This window comes from Carya illinoinensis, chromosome 9 (genome assembly GCF_018687715.1).
Source record: "Carya illinoinensis cultivar Pawnee chromosome 9, C.illinoinensisPawnee_v1, whole genome shotgun sequence".
Taxonomy (NCBI): domain Eukaryota; kingdom Viridiplantae; phylum Streptophyta; class Magnoliopsida; order Fagales; family Juglandaceae; genus Carya; species Carya illinoinensis.
In genome coordinates, this window is record NC_056760.1 from 5483068 (window position 1) to 5499270 (window position 16203).

The 16203-nt window shown below is 38.4% G+C and overlaps 1 protein-coding gene across 3 annotated transcripts; it reads left to right on the forward strand.

Moving 5' to 3' along the window:
• The first annotated feature begins 1011 nt into the window (after positions 1 to 1011).
• Positions 1012 to 14254, forward strand: LOC122275482 (transcription elongation factor SPT6 homolog). Of its 3 annotated transcripts, none has more exons than XM_043084566.1 (17): positions 1012 to 1179; positions 1285 to 1377; positions 2248 to 2377; positions 2825 to 2897; positions 3021 to 3174; positions 3245 to 3371; positions 3467 to 3716; positions 4142 to 4348; positions 4447 to 4575; positions 4689 to 5075; positions 5148 to 5258; positions 5356 to 6135; positions 9818 to 9959; positions 10044 to 11218; positions 11945 to 12154; positions 12689 to 13178; positions 13494 to 14254. In XM_043084566.1, exons 1-17 carry the CDS (start codon positions 1149 to 1151, stop codon positions 13997 to 13999), a joined length of 4995 nt encoding a protein of 1664 aa, XP_042940500.1. In that variant the 5' UTR covers positions 1012 to 1148; the 3' UTR covers positions 14000 to 14254. The 3 variants fall into 3 exon arrangements, with proteins under 3 accessions (XP_042940500.1, XP_042940501.1, XP_042940502.1); XM_043084567.1 differs by having other exon boundaries at positions 3248 to 3371; XM_043084568.1 differs by having other exon boundaries at positions 3024 to 3174.
• The last annotated feature ends 1949 nt before the right edge of the window (positions 14255 to 16203 follow it).

The window sequence follows — 16203 nt, forward strand, 5'->3', positions numbered from 1 at the left end:
TTCATTATTGATATTATTGATCCCAAAAATTAAAAAAAAACAAAAAAACAAAAAAATCAGCCTTTATTCCCAACGCTAGGAGGACCGACCATAATTATGCGTGAAAAGGTAATGGTATATGCGGTCATGAGTTTAAAAAAAAATTTGAAAAAATCATTTATTAATAAAATAGATGCTATGCATTTGTCTGAGAGAAACGCTAAATGCACTCGATAAAAACTTATAAAAATATTAACTATCTATATGTCAATTATTCATATAATAAAAATTATGAATTTGAATTTAAATTTTTTTTTGATAAAATAAATTTTATAAATAAAAGTGTAAGTAAAATTGTAAATTTATATATATATATATATATATATATATAAAAGTAAGATTATAAGTGTATGTAGCACTATTCTTATCTAAAAATAATGCATTTTCATAGCAAATAATAAGGTTTAATCGATCCAAATAAATGAATTATCATGCAAAAATTGAAATTGATTTATCTCTAGCTACTCTTTCATTTCATGCAAATCAAGCTCTCTCTATATCTATTGATACAATTTTATATTGATATTTACTACATTTTTTTACACATAATGTTGCTTAGCATTTTAGCCGCGGATGACCATGTTTGTAAAATGTATTTAGATTATCAATTAACAATCTTTTAAGAAAATAAAAAAATTAATATCTATTTTAATTTTGTTTATTTATTTTTAGGAAAAAATTTATTATATTAAGAATTTTAAAAATTTATATTTATTATTTTTATATATTATATATTATATATATTTTTAAATTTTTTATCTTATCAAACATGTGATATATGAATGATGAGTAAAAGAATTTAATTAGTTAAGAATAAAATTAAAATAAATTAAAAAAATATGATATATAATGTGGAGAAATACTGAGTAAAAAAGTTAAAGAATTTTATTCCGAAACAATTTAAAAAATAAAATAAAATTAATAACGCTGTCCACGTAAGGTTGTTGAAATGCTAGTGCCCATGGCATTTTTTTCTTTCTCGGGCTCAGCTCGGTTTCTCTCACACGTTCGCAAACACTCCCTGCTCTCTCTCTCTCTCTCTCTCTCTCTCTCTCTTAATCTTTCTGGGTCTGCTCTTCTGTTCGTTGCCCTAATTTCCTTATTCGAGAATGGGAAAAGCCGTAGTTTCCGACGAAGAAGGTGAGCCTTTACAAAACCCTAAATTTACTTTCGTTTATTCGACAAACGAAAAGCGCTAGGACTTATTCTCACATTGGTCGTCGTCGTTGTTGGATTTGAATGCAGATGAGGTCGAGGTCGAAGAGGAGGACGAGAGGAATCCCGTACATAGAGACGCAGCCCGCGATGTCGACGAAGACGAAGAGGATGAAGAAGACGGTAAGGCTTTAGGGTTCGGTTTCAGGGATTACATTTTTTGGAATCTGAGGTTACTGGGTTTTGTTGCGTTTTTTTGTTTGGTTGAATTCTTTGGGGTTTAGTGGATTTATTAGTATGTGAGTTGTTCAAGGGCTCAAATTAGGGTCCGTATATGCATGGAGAGTAAGAACGGTTTCTGGGGGCGATTTTGGGGCGAAGGTTTTTTTTTCTTCCTTGATAGAGATGTTTGGTTGATGAGAAAATGCGGGAAAGGGAACTCGTTCCGGGTTTGCATTTTTTTCCCCAATATATTTCAGATGCAAAAGCCACGTGAAAACATTAATTGCGTTTCTTTGGCGACAAACTGCGGGAGAGGCTTTAAGGTTTTCGTTAGTTTGGACAGGAGAGCTCGGGAAGCCGAGCTTGATCTAAGAAAGACAGGCCCATCTCAACAATATGACAATGTTTGCTCTCTCCATTTTGTAATTTTGAGAAAGCTTTGATTTTCTTTGGGTTCAGTTAAGAGTGACGTTTTCATAATTTTGGGAACGCAAGCAACATGATTTTTTTTTTTGATCGGTAAATAAGATTTTATTGATCAAAAGAATATGTTTCCTCCTCAACATGAATTTATAAGAATTGATATTCTGAAATGTGTTTTCTCCCAAGTAAACACTGAGCTCTGAGGAGGGTTGATAACTCGATGAGAACTTTCTGGAGTTTCCTGTATGTTCACATAATAAAAAATAAAAAAAAGTATCCCTTGTGTTCTCTTTTGGGGGCGGGGGGACGTTTTGGGAGTTATCCACCCTTGGACATTATCTGTGTGACTGCTCTGGTAGGCGAGACTAATTCATTTTTGTTTTTGTTTGTTCTTAATTATTCCTGCAGAAGAAGGGCAAGATGAATATGAGAAGGATGGATTTATAGTGGATGACGTTGATGAAGAAGAGGAACAAGATGAAGAAGAGAAGGAAGACAGTGACGAGGAGAGGCAGAGGAAGAAGAAAAGGAAGAAAAAGTGATTTTTTTTTTCCTTGAGATGTATTTAATAATATTTAAAAATGTTTTTTTTTTTTTTAAATGGACTTGTTTTATGTTTAGGAGATTGTAAGAACAGAGATCAATTACTGTGTTTAACAGGCTATAGTTTTTCATGATTTTATTTTATCTAGTGCGCTTTTAACCCATCATCGTGTTTGAATCCTGTGTACCTGGGTGTTCCTTTCACCCTTTTTAATGAGTGTTTTGTTACCTATCATCTATAAAAAAAAAATGAAGTCAGTTTTTTGACCAAACCTTTTAAATTCGTTGCTAGTTTATATGTGATTCCTTTTACCCTCTCCTCTCATTAATTCGAAAATGTGCTAAATTACTAATCTTTTACTTGTCTTTATTTTTTATTTTATTTTCTGACATTATCCAGGCTAAGTTCTTGTTTCTAACTACCTTGGTTTCTGTTTTTTAGAGAGAATTATACACTCGATGAAGATGATTATGAACTCCTTGAGGACAATAATATTACCATTCCCCGTTGGAAGGTTGTGAAATTTTGCTGATATCTTTTTATTTCATCCTCTAATATTGTTTTCCACTCTGTAGGTCTGCGTATATGTAAAGTATGATAGTTTGTGTCTCAAGGTTTTTTCTGGAAACTTTTTCAGCAGAGCAAAAAGTTTAAGAGGCTGAAAAAAGCTCAGGGGGTTACCGAGGAAGAGCCCTCTGGGTTCTCTGATGAGGAGGAAATTTTTGGAAGTGGTAAAAGTGGGCGGACTGCTGAGGAGAAGCTCAAGCGCAGTTTATTTGGCGACGATGAAGGTATTTTTTTTCTAAAAATAATTGGTTTATGTACCTGTTGGCTGTTGATTGACTATTTCGGTGGTTATAGCAGCTCCACTTGAGGATGTCGCTGAAGAGGAGGAACAAGCAGAAGAAGAGGATGGGGACATTGGTGAAGAGGATGAGATGGCAGACTTTATTGTGGATGAAGAAGATGAACATAGAGCTCCTCCCAAGTACATATTGTTGTGTCTGTGTGCTTTAATTTATACTGACATATCCTTTTTTAACCAAGCAACTTAATTAACTATAAACTAATTGACTTTTGTAGAGGAGGGAGGCGGCTAAAGAAAGGAGCGAATAGGAGGGCACCGGGAATTTCCTCATCTGCTTTGCAGGAAGCTCATGAAATATTTGGTGATGTTGATGAACTCCTGCAGCTCCGTAAGCAAGGCTTAGATTCTAGCGAATGGAGGGAAAGGAGACTTGAAGATGAATTTGAACCAATTGTTCTTTCTGAGAAGTATATGACAGAGAGGGATGACCAGATACGAGAGCGTGATGCCCCAGAGAGAATGCAGGTTTGACAGGCCTAAGGGGATAGACCTTTATTTTTTATGAGGAATCCTTGAGATTGTGCAAACGCAACATATCTTTTACCCAGTTAAACCCTGGGATGATTTTCTTTTATTTCACATGAAAAAATCTTTTTTGCAAGTACAAATACCACATTTTATTAAAAAGTGCTTGGGCGCAACCCAAATGTACTAGGGGTATACATTGGGGAATGCCTAATTTAAGGGGAGGGAGCAATGATTGATAAAACTTACATTAGATGCAAAGTGGGTATTGTGAGGGACCATAGTCCACCCGTACAAAATTTTCAGCAAAGAAGTTTGAAATTTTGGCAATGTTCTCTCCCACTTTCAAAGTCGGAGTTTTCATGTTTTACATGTGACGTGTTGAATAAACTGTATATATTTATTTGCTCTTGTATTTTTGGCAGATATCTGAGGAAAGTACGGGTTCACCTCCGTTAGATGAAGTTAGCATAGATGAAGAGAGCACCTGGATATATAGTCAACTCGCAAGTGGTACGGTACCTTTATATGGCAAGAGAGGCAGGGGGACGCCTAAGGATGGGTGGGATCTTTCTATCAACAAGGATGATATCATGAGATTTTTGGACCTGCTGCATGTGCAGAAATTAGATGTCAGTATTCCCTTGTTTGCATTTTGCACTTGTCGTCCCTTATTTGCACTTGTGGTTGCTCTTTGTTGAATATGATCCAATTTCTTTCATGCCTTCAGATCCCCTTTATTGCAATGTATCGGAAGGAAGAGTGCCTAAGCCTATTGAAAGATCCTGAGCAACCTGAAGCTGATGATGATGATAATCAGGATAGGAGTGATAGGACACCCACGCTTAAGTGGCACAAGGTAAATGTACTAGTCATGGCATGCTGTTGAAAGTGTATTAAACTTGCAGAGATGATATTTATTTGTTGTTAATGGTGAGACTAATAAGTGACTAACATTTGTATATATAAAAGGTACTTTGGGCAATTCAAGACTTGGACAGAAAGTGGCTCCTACTTCAGAAGCGAAAGAGTGCCCTTCAGTCATACTATAATAAGCGGTTTGAGGAAGAATCTCGGCGTGTTTATGATGAAACAAGACTCAATTTAAATCAGCAACTTTTTGAATCAATCATGAAGTCACTCAAGGCGGCAGAGTCAGAAAGGGAGGTTGATGATGTTGATTCCAAGTTTAACTTGCATTTCCCGTCCGGTGAAGTTGGTGTTGATGAAGGACAATACAAGAGGCCTAAGAGGAAATCCCTGTATAGCATTTGTGGGAAAGCTGGCCTATGGGAGGTTGCGAGCAAGTTTGGCTACAGTTCTGAGCAATTTGGATTGCAGCTATCTTTAGAAAAGATGGTGAGTCACTCTTGACCTGAAATTGTTATTCTGTTGAATGAAACTCAGGGTTCCTGTTTCACTGGATTGTAGAGAAATGACGAGTTGGAGGATCCTAAGGAAACACCAGAGGAGATGGCATCAAACTTTACATGTGCCATGTTTGAGACACCTCAGGCTGTGCTTAAAGGGGCTAGGCACATGGTATGTTAGTTTCTTGTCATCAATGTAGCAATTTCCCTTTATGATACTTGATCATAGGCAAAATATTTTGACTGCCAAATTTCTTTTACTGGTCCAGGCAGCTGTGGAAATCAGTTGTGAGCCATGCGTTAGGAAACATGTGCGTAGCAATTTTATGGATCATGCTCTGGTATCAACATGTCCAACACATGATGGCCTTGCAGCAATAGATCCTTTTCATCAGTTTGCTGGGGTAAAGTGGTTGCGCGAGAAGCCCTTGAGTGCATTTGACGATGCACAATGGCTCCTTATCCAGAAGGCTGAAGAGGAAAAGCTTCTTCAAGTTACTATTAAGATGTCAGAAGAAGACTTGAATAAGTTGACAAGTGACTTTAATGAGTACTATCTTAGCGATGGTGTTAGTAAATCTGCTCAACTGTGGAATGAGCAGAGAAAGTTGATATTGCAGGATGCACTTTTTGGGTTTCTTCTACCTTCGATGGAGAAAGAAGCAAGATCTTTGTTGACCAATAGAGCAAAAAATTGGTTACTTGTGGAGTATGGTAAGGTTTTGTGGAATAAAGTCTCAGTGGGGCCATATCAAAGGAAGGAAACTGATAGCAGTTCTTATGACGAAGCTTCCCCAAGAGTCATGGCTTGTTGTTGGGGTCCTGGAAAGCCGGCAACCACTTTTGTGATGTTAGATTCATCAGGGGAGGTGCTTGATGTGCTTTATACTGGATCCCTTACTTTGCGGTCTCAAAATGTTAATGACCAGCAACGGAAGAAAAACGACCAGGAACGTGTATTAAAGTTCATGATGGATCATCAACCCCATGTTGTTGTTTTAGGAGCTGTGAATTTGTCATGTACTCGTCTGAAGGACGATATATATGAGGTTAGCACTACTATATCTTTCCATTTGGTCTTCCTAATATTCTAATCATTGATCAAATTGTTGGAATTATGGCACCATGCAAAGCTCCAACGATTCATGGATCTTATAGTTTTTGTTACTCTTTCTTGTGTTGTCTTATCATTTATGCTGCACGAGGGAGTGCGATGCAATGTGCACTTTTCCTTTTCTCTTTTTTTCTTTTTCGGCTGGGATTTTCATACCCTCTCTCTTTATAAGATAACTGTAGCACTGTTTTCACAATTGCACATCTACTTAATGAAAACTTCTGTTTAAGGAATACAAGTAATTTGAGTTTTAGGGTTTAATTTATATGCTTTTTGAAGCTAGGTTATGATGGGTCCTTGCAATATTGATTGTGAATTTGCTTTTTTTCCAAGAGTTAATACCTAAAGACATGTTTGGTAAGTGAAAAATTCTGTAATCTTTTGGAGAATTCTTGAAAAGAGAATTAAGATGTGTTTTCTACTGCATTTTGTGAAAGTGTGTAGGTAGAATGAGAAGTTTTTTTTTTTACATAGCCTGAACTAGGGGTGGCAATATGCTACACGACCTGTTAACCCAACACGAACACGACACGATAATAGCGGGTTAGGGTTTAATCTTAATGGGTTCGGGTCAAAACGAGTTGACCCATTAAGACACGATTGCTTAACGGGTCAATCTGTTATGACATGTTAAGAAAGTTAAAGTTACAATTATACCCTTTTACCTAAAAGTAAAATTGTTAGAATTTCAATATCGATATTTTTATTGTTTGAATTGTAATTTTGGATTTGTATTAGCTTTATAATTTTTATAAATATTGTGATTTTTAAATTTATATAAAATTATGCTAAATTTAATTAGGTCAAATTGATTAATTTCAGATCTTTTTAACCTATTTAAATAAACTGTTTGAAACGGGTCGTATTGTGTCGTATTAACCTATTTTATAATATTCACTAATGGGTCAAAACGGGTTGACACGACACGACCCGTTATGTTAACGGGTCGTGTTAGGGTTTGAGATTTTGACACGATAAGCTCAACGGGTCGGGTTAGGTTGAGCTATAGAGTATAATATACATGTTTTGACACGACACGAATACGACCTGTTAACATGATTTGACACCCCTAGCTTGAACCATTCCACTATGTTAGAATGAGAAGTTTTTTAAAAATTTTTTGAGGTGTATTTTGTTTTGGGGTTTGTGAAAGTGAATAGGTAGAATGGAAATTTTGTTTGGACAAGTTTTGTGAGTGGCGTTTTTGGTTTTTTGTAAAAGTTTTGGGTTTTTGTGGGCTTTTATACACGGAAACTTAGGCAAAGGATCAAATGCTTTTTTCTTTTTTCTTTTTTCTTTTTTTAATGAAAAAAATTGGTGAATTTCTGGAAACCAATCATGACCAAAAATCTTTTTTGATCGGTAATCAATACTGCATTTTGTGAAAGTGCGTAGGTAGAATGAGTTAGTATTTTTTTTTTACATGGCCCGAATCATTCCACTATGGTAGAATGAGAAGTTTTTTTAAAATTTTCTGAGGTGTATTTTGTATTGGGGTTTGTGAAAGTGAATAGGTAGAATGGAAATTTTGTTTGGACAAGTTTTGTGAGTGGCGTTTTTGGTTTTTTGTAAAAGTTTTAGTTTTTGTGGGCTTTTATACACGGAAACTTAGGCAAAGGATTAAATGCCTTTTTCTTTTTCTTTTTCTTTTTTTTTTAATGAAAAAATTGGTATTCAAAAGATGTTTGAATTGAATTAAAAAAAATTCTAAAAAATTCTGAAAATTTCTGGAAACCAAACATGACCGAAAATCTTTTTTGATTGGTAATCAAAGTATTTTATTCATAAAAGTAGGCAAAGCCCAAGAACAGAGGAAGTATACATGAAAAATACCTAACTAGAGTTTACAACAACATAACTGAAATACTCTTATTTATGATGGCCATTTTTCTATTAAATATCATTTTAAAAGAACCTAATCTGTTTTGGAGCTTATGATTTTATACACATAATGCTTCACTGATGTTTCATTCCTGCCTATCAAAAAATATTTCATCCTGTTGTTGATTGTTATGTTTCCTTAAAAATGTTAATGGGTGTTAAAGAGCATATGAAAGATGTATTTTGTTTTTGTTTTGCTTTAGGGAAGATTTGGACAAGGGACATCAGGGAACTAGTGGGGAAGATTGTTGGTTGGTTTTGTTTGTGTAAATCTATTGGAAACTCAGTGGACCTTCTTTTAATTTGCAGTGGAACCACTTGGGAGTTATTTGCTTTGGTATTATTATTATTTTTTTTTTTGGGGATTGTGTGATCCCCACCATGGTTATTGAATTACTTGCCTTCTGGATTGGAAACTTTGGAGTCCTTTCTAGGCAATTTTTTTATAAGTAAAAATGTATTAATATCAATAGGCGTAACCAAGTACACCGGGTGTATACAAGAGAAAACAACTAGCCCATAATAGAGAGAGCCCCTAATGAACATCGCCAAGATGAAGAAATTAGAAACCTATCCAATATACACCAAGCCAGATTGGGACACAACACGCCTCCCCAAAGCAAAGCAAAGCAAATCACTGTAACTACCCCATCCCCTTGTTTCCCACAAGACTAATACTCCACCTGAATGATCCTACGAGGATGGAGGAAGGCTTCATGCTCATGCCCTTCCTCTAGTCCTCTCTCGACTTGTACTACCTCCCTTTGCATTGTAGTTGATTGCCCAAGTAAGGCCCTTTAACTCCCTGCTCTTCTTAAATCTTAATTTTGTTTCAAGCGAGTGACCCATCTCAATAGCAGTGAGTAGTGCTGTGAATTGGTTGTCAAACCTTTCTAGGCAAATAAGCTTTCAGTTTCATCATGCTTTGACGAAAGATTTAGAATGGAACAATCATACGGATGCCTTCAATGGTGTAGAGATTCTGCTAAATGTACTGAAGTCTATGTTGTTAAGATCTAGATTAGAGATATTTGGGCAGGATGGAGTAGTGCCCATAGGTGGTTTATTTAGGCAGTATGTAGTAGTGCCCTCAGATGATTTACTTAGGCAGTCTATGGCAGCGCTCCAAATTTTGGAAATTCTATTGTACCCTATGTCTACTTTTTTTTTTTTTTTTATGAATTTATTACTTGAGAGAACAACAAAAAGTGTTCTACTCTGGTGTCTGTTGCATTTCCTTGTTTGGATGTATTCTTGATTCTCTAATGGTTCCAAGATCTTCAGATGTGAATAGATTGTGTTACATTGATTATTAGGCACTGGGGGAGAGAAGTGAGATCGCACATGTCATGCTTTTGTTTTAAAAGTCTGGCATATCAATAGGCTAGTATCACAATAGTTCGTTTGCTCTTACAATGTCTCAGACTCTCAATGGCAAATAAAAGATTAAACTTGACTCGCTGTAATGTTAATATCATGCGAATATTGTTGTAATGCATTTGCCTTTGATATATTTTAAGTTGGTGATGTGAGCATCAGCCTTTCAGTTTTTTCCCCTTTTTATTCCTTGTCCCGTTGGGTTATCACATAAATCTGGTTTAGCTTTCTGTAGACTTGAGTTCCATGAATATATGATGTTTTATAAATCTCGTTCTGTGGAATGACTAAATCAGTTCACATTTTTAATTTCTCATTTGATGCATGTGGTTTTATTTAGCGTACTTTGCATCTATCAGATTATTTTCAAGATGGTGGAGGAAAATCCCAGAGATCTTGGCCGTGAGATGGATGGGTTAAGCATTGTTTATGGTGATGAATCTCTACCTCGTCTATATGAAAACTCTCGGATTTCTTCTGATCAGCTACCTGGGCAACCAGGTACATGGTTCTCTTCTGTTTTTTTATTTATTTTTTTTAAATTCGTTCTGGTGGATTTCTCTAATTGTTGGTTTATTTTTTCAGGCATTGTTAAGCGAGCTGCTGCCCTCGGGCGATATTTGCAAAATCCTTTGGCAATGGTTGCTACACTGTGTGGACCTGGAAGGGAGATTTTATCATGGAAACTCAGTTCCCTAGAGAACTTTCTTGCCCCAGATGAGAAGTATGGAATTATTGAACAGGTTATGGTTGACTTAACAAACCAGGTGGGCCTTGATGTTAATTTAGCCATTGGCCATGAATGGTTATTTGGTCCTTTACAGTTCATTTCTGGAATTGGGCCCAGAAAGGCTGCATCTATGCAGAGGTCCATGGTAAGAGCTGGGGCAACTTTTACCCGAAAGGACTTTGTCACTGTGCATGGACTTGGTAAAAAGGTGTTTGTCAATGCGGTTGGTTTTCTGCGTGTCCGGCGGAGTGGATTGGCTGCTGCTAGCTCCCAATTCATTGATTTGTTGGATGATACAAGAATACATCCAGAATCTTATGGGCTCGCACAAGAGTTGGCCAAAGATGTTTATGATGAGGACATAAGAGGTGAAGCAAATGATGACGATGATGCCTTGGAGATGGCGATAGAGCATGTTAGAGAAAGGCCTAGTATTTTGAGAGTCCTTGATGTTGATGCCTATGCTAAGAGCAAGAACCGTGAAAATAAAAAGGAAACATTCTATGATATTAAAAGGGAACTAATGCAGGGTTTTCAAGATTGGCGTAAGCAATACGAAGAGCCAAGTCAAGATGAGGAGTTTTATATGATTTCAGGTGAAACCGAGGAGACCCTTGCTGAGGGAAGAATTGTGCAAGCTACAGTCCGCAGGGTGCAAGCTCAGAAAGCAATTTGTGTGCTGGAATCTGGATTGACTGGGATGCTCATGAAGGAAGACTATACAGATGATTGGAGGGACAGTCCTGATTTGTCAGACAGGCTACATGAAGGTGACATTCTCACTTGCAAGATTAAGTCGATTCAGAAGAACAGGTATCAGGTCTTCCTAGTTTCTAGAGAGAGTGAGATGCAAAATAATCGACATCAGTATGATAGGAACCTTGATCCCTATTACCATGAAGACCGGAGCCAGCTACAAAGTGAACAAGAAAAAGCTCGCAAAGAAAAGGAGCTAGCGAAGAAGCTATTTAAGCCAAGGATGATTGTTCATCCTCGTTTCCAGAATATAACCTTGGATGAAGCCAAGGAGGTAAGTTGTCAACAGTGTTTAAGTTCTAATAAGAAAAATAACATTGTTAATATCCAATGGCATGGGACTGTATCCCACTTTATGTATTCTCTTGGACCCTATAGGAGGTTTGGTTGGACTTTCTTGCACTCTGAAATAATCTTGATTTTGTGAGGAAAATGGTGTCCCTTTATGTATTAACATATGTGATTACTTGAAAAAAGTGGTTTGACCTGTATCTCTTCAAAGACTATAAAACATCATTTATACAAAGAAATGATGCCCATATAATTTTTGTTTTCAGGATGTACTTGAAAAAATTTAAATCCCTAGGGCATAGATTTTGTGTAAAACAACCTTATATTTTGGCTCCAGAGGGATTTTGTGGTTCTTGGTGTAGTTGCTCTTTCTGCATGCCATTGTAAGGATAAAAGAGCATTTATATAATTCACTTTTTTAAGTTGAGATCTTATTTTCTTTTACTTATTGGAAGATTATGAAATTTCATTCTACCTTTCAGACTTAAATTGTTTCAGTTTTGTTTGCTAATGATATTTTCTGCTTGGGTTTTACTTGAATTACCATGTCTGGAAAGGACAGTGGAATTTGTTAACTCTTGCAAAGTCTTTCTTATTTTTTTTGGTATTATGTTGATTGTTGCTGCTGCGCTAAGTTCCAATTATCTTCTTTATAAGTATTCTTTTAAACTAAATCTAAAGTTAAAGCTCTCATCTGTTATATCTGCAGTTCTTGTCTGACAAGGATCCTGGCGAAAGTATTATCAGTCCCAGTCGCCATGGGCCTTCACATCTGACTCTAACTCTCAAAGTTTATGATGGAGTTTATGCTCACAAGGACATAGTCGAAGGTGGAAAGGAGCACAAGGACATCACGAGCTTACTTCGTATTGGGAAGACATTGAAAATTGGGGAGGACACTTTTGAGGATTTGGATGAGGTCAGTACTGTTTTTTGAGGTTTGTTCTCTGATTGGTTGTGTTTAATTAAAAGAATAATGACAGGAGTGCATTTTTAATAAGTTCTGGATCGCTTAAGAGCTTTCACACCCAAAGCAAGCTGAATTTGCTTGGCATTAACCTAGCAAATGAGCTTATGTATTGTTTTGGAATGCCTTCTGTCTAGTGAGTAGATCTGGTGAGAGAATGAAATCAGAGTATCTTCTCATGGAGGGAAAGACTGAATGCATGCTCAAGTGTCTACAGGCTATAAGTTTCACTTCTAAATGAGTAGATGTTATGTACTCCAACTGTGTGGATGTTATATTTATTCCTGTAAGAAATGCGTCCCCCATGTCGAGTGTTTCTTAATTTCACGTCACAGTGGCTCAAACTATTTCAGCATACTAGTACATCTACAAATAGGCATTTAAATAAAAAGATTATCTTGATGTAGAAAAATATTATATTCTTCCCGTTGTATTTGTGACAAATAAACTGAATCTTTTTTCTGTTTTTACTGACCAAAACCCCAGGTAATGGATCGATATGTTGATCCTTTAGTGTCTCACTTGAAGGGAATGCTAAGTTACCGCAAGTTCAGAAAGGGAACAAAAGCGGAAGTTGATGAACTCCTCAGAATTGAGAAATTGGAGTATCCTATGAGAATAGTTTATTGTTTTGGCATCTCTCATGAGCATCCAGGCACATTCATTCTGACTTATATAAGAAGTACAAATCCGCACCATGAGTATATTGGTTTATATCCGAAGGGATTCAAGTTTAGGAAAAGGATGTTTGAGGACATTGATCGGCTTGTGGCATACTTTCAGAGACATGTTGATGATCCTCAGTCAGCGCAATCTCTCAGATCTGTCGCTGCTAGGGTGCCAATGCGAAGCCCTGCAACTGGGGGCTCTTCGGGGGCATCCATGGGTAGTGGATGGGGTGGTTCAACCAATGAGGATAATTGGAGAGGCCAGTCTTACGACAGGGATCGTTCTTCTACTCCTGGTTCAAGAACAGGTAAACTCTGCAGAAACATGAATACATCAGGTCTGTTTTGTGTTACAGTGCTGTTCTCTGTTTTGGTCATTTTGTAATGTAAATATACGATTTATATGTTGCCTTCTAGCTGAGTGTTCCTTTTGCCTTCTTTCTTTGGTTGATTGCTTCAGATTCCCTCTTTTTTCTCATGCAGATGTTCTTTTGATAAATACCTCTTCGGCTATTACTTCTGTTCTATATATGTTTTTGCTGCTGATTTGGCATCGATTTCGTTTATTGCTTATTTGCTTTGTTGTTTTATCCAGAACTTGACTTCTCTGTTTGGTTTGACAGGACGTAATGATCACAGAAATGGCAGTGGCCGAGATGGACATCCGAGTGGGGTGCCAAGGCCATATGGTGGGCGTGGACGTGGTCGTGGCTCATTCAACAGCACTAGAGGAAATAATTCCAGCAATGAGAGGCAGGATTCTGGTTATGATGGTCCTAAATGGGATTCGGCTACCAAGGATGGGGAAGATGGATGGGGAAATTTTCCAGGTGCCAAGATTCAAAACTCACCTGGCAGGGAGGCCTTCCCAGGTGGTTGGGGTAATGGTGGAAGCGACAGAGGTGGTAGTAGTAGTTGGGGTGGGGATGGGGCTAGTGGCAGTGACAATGGTGGGTGGGGGAATGGAAGTGGTAGTGCCGGAGGAAATTGGAGTGGTGCTGGTGCAAATGATGCCGCTCCTGATAACAGGAGTTCAGGATGGGGAACTACTCCAAAGAGAAGTTCTTCACAGTCGCAGCCTGGGGGGAATGGATGGTCTGGAAGTGGTGGTGGTGGTGGTGGCTGGTGAAGCCACGTAAGCTTTAGGATATCCCCATCCCCTTTTCCAGGTCTCTCCTTTCCAACTAGCGTCGGATGTCCAGTTGGTAGAAGTTGGGACCCATTTTGGACCTTCCAGGGCCTCTCGAGTAGTTATGAAATTGATTGTAATGACCAATACTCGACGCTTTTGTATGTTCATTTACAAATTATAGTACCGTGGTAAAAGTGTCTTATCTATTGATTGGTGCAGGGTAATGGCTTTCCTTTTGCCCTTTCTCATCTATTGATTGGCTCCAGAGTATATTCCTTTTACTTTCACACACATACATATATTATTAATTTTATTTATTGTTGTGAGGTGCTCTTGCTTCCCACAAATTCTAATTGCCTCTGAATCTCTGATACACTATATTAAGCATAAAGGAAAGAAACCTGATTCTGGCTATATACGGTTTGAGAAATTCTAATCGTCGGACGGTCCAAACATTTCACACCACACTCCGTGACTTGGTGAACCCGGTCTGTTCGCCACGTCACGGTTTCAGATCCCTGACCCAATCCGTGACCCACTCCACTTCGTCTACACACAAAATCAAAAATTTTGATCCTTCCCGCTTGAGCCCTCCATCTACCCCGATCCCGATCTCACTTCCGTTGGCCTACGTCGATCCCTCGATCCCGATCTGACTTCCGATCTCACTTTCATTGGCCTTCGTCGATCCCTCTGTTCTCCTGCAAGCAAGGAAGCCACCCCTCTCTCGTACGAGAGAACCTCGAGCCCTCTCTCCCTCTCTCACTTCCATAGCCCGATCTCCCTCTCTCACTCTCTCAGTTTCGTAGCCGTCTCTCTCTCTAAACCCGTTCTGAAATCTGTGATTCGAAGTCATATGGTATTTTGACTCATATGTTTTTTTATTTATTTTTGAAATGGAAATCGCCTTTTCAGCGGGGGAAGAAGATGGGTGTTCCAATCTATCTCAATCCATATCTTCCCCTTCCAAAAAAAAAAATATGGGATCTGATCTTATGGCTGCTATAGAGCCCTCCCTCCTGGATAATGCAGACGCCCAATTCCAGGAATTTCTCAAAAATGGATCTCCGATAATGGATCCTTTTTCTGCCTTTTCTCCTATTACTGGAAGAGATGAAGATCCAATCCTGTCTCTGGAGGTTGCGCCACCCGCCCAAGGCCTCAACCCCTGGCCGAAAGATGAGTTGATAATATATAGCAAATTTAAGGAACACCCAAACGGAAGTAAATCACTCTCGGAATCCAGGAGAAAAAAAATTACACAACAATAAAAAATACTCTCTAATAAAAAATCCACCACCACTATCAACCATCACTACACTCTTCCTATCAACTATCATCAGAATCCATTAGAAACTAAACCCAGTTGAGGATGGTTAAACACGACACAGCCAGCTAGCATAGTTACCTCACTGAATCGGTGACCTCGAGCGCAGCCAGTAGACGGCAGATCGGATAGCAGCTGGCAGACCAGACAGCAGCCGGTATGCTCAACTTGAGACCGCAGATGATTTTGGGTTGGCTGATCGGCAGGGGCGACGCCTTGGAAGGACCTCGAGCTCAGCCCGTAGATGGCAGACGGAAGACCGGACGGTAGAGCAGACAGAGTCGGCAGACTAGACGGCAGCCGGTATGCTCAACTTCAGACCAGGGATTTTTTTGGGTTGGCCGATCGGGAGGGGCGACGCAGTGGAGGGACCTCGAGCTCAGCCCGTAGATGGCACACGGCAGACCGGACGGCAGACCAGACAGCCAGCAGACCAGACGGCAGCCGGTACGATCAATGACTGACGTCGAACGATTTGGGTTCGGCGAGCGGGAGGGACGACGCGTTGGAGGGAGCACGCAAATTCGAAGAGAGATTTGGGGGGATGATTACGTTCATTTTATCAACCTGGGTAAAACGACAACGTTTTACTGTAGCATTAAAAAAAATAAAAATTTTCCACATCGACAGAATGTGGTGTACATTACTGTGCAGGCTTAAGTGTAGCATAACTCATAAAGTTTACATAGATTACATTACATTACTAATCTCAATGGGTTGGCCTAAGTGGTGAAGGTCTTATTCTTGGGTATAACTCTCTTCAAGGTTCCATGCCTGAGTGCAAATAATCATTGGGATCACACCCTTTGGTGAAAAGTCATTGATTTAATTAATTTTGTGTAGGAAAATTTTTGAGAGCAGTGCACAGAATTGG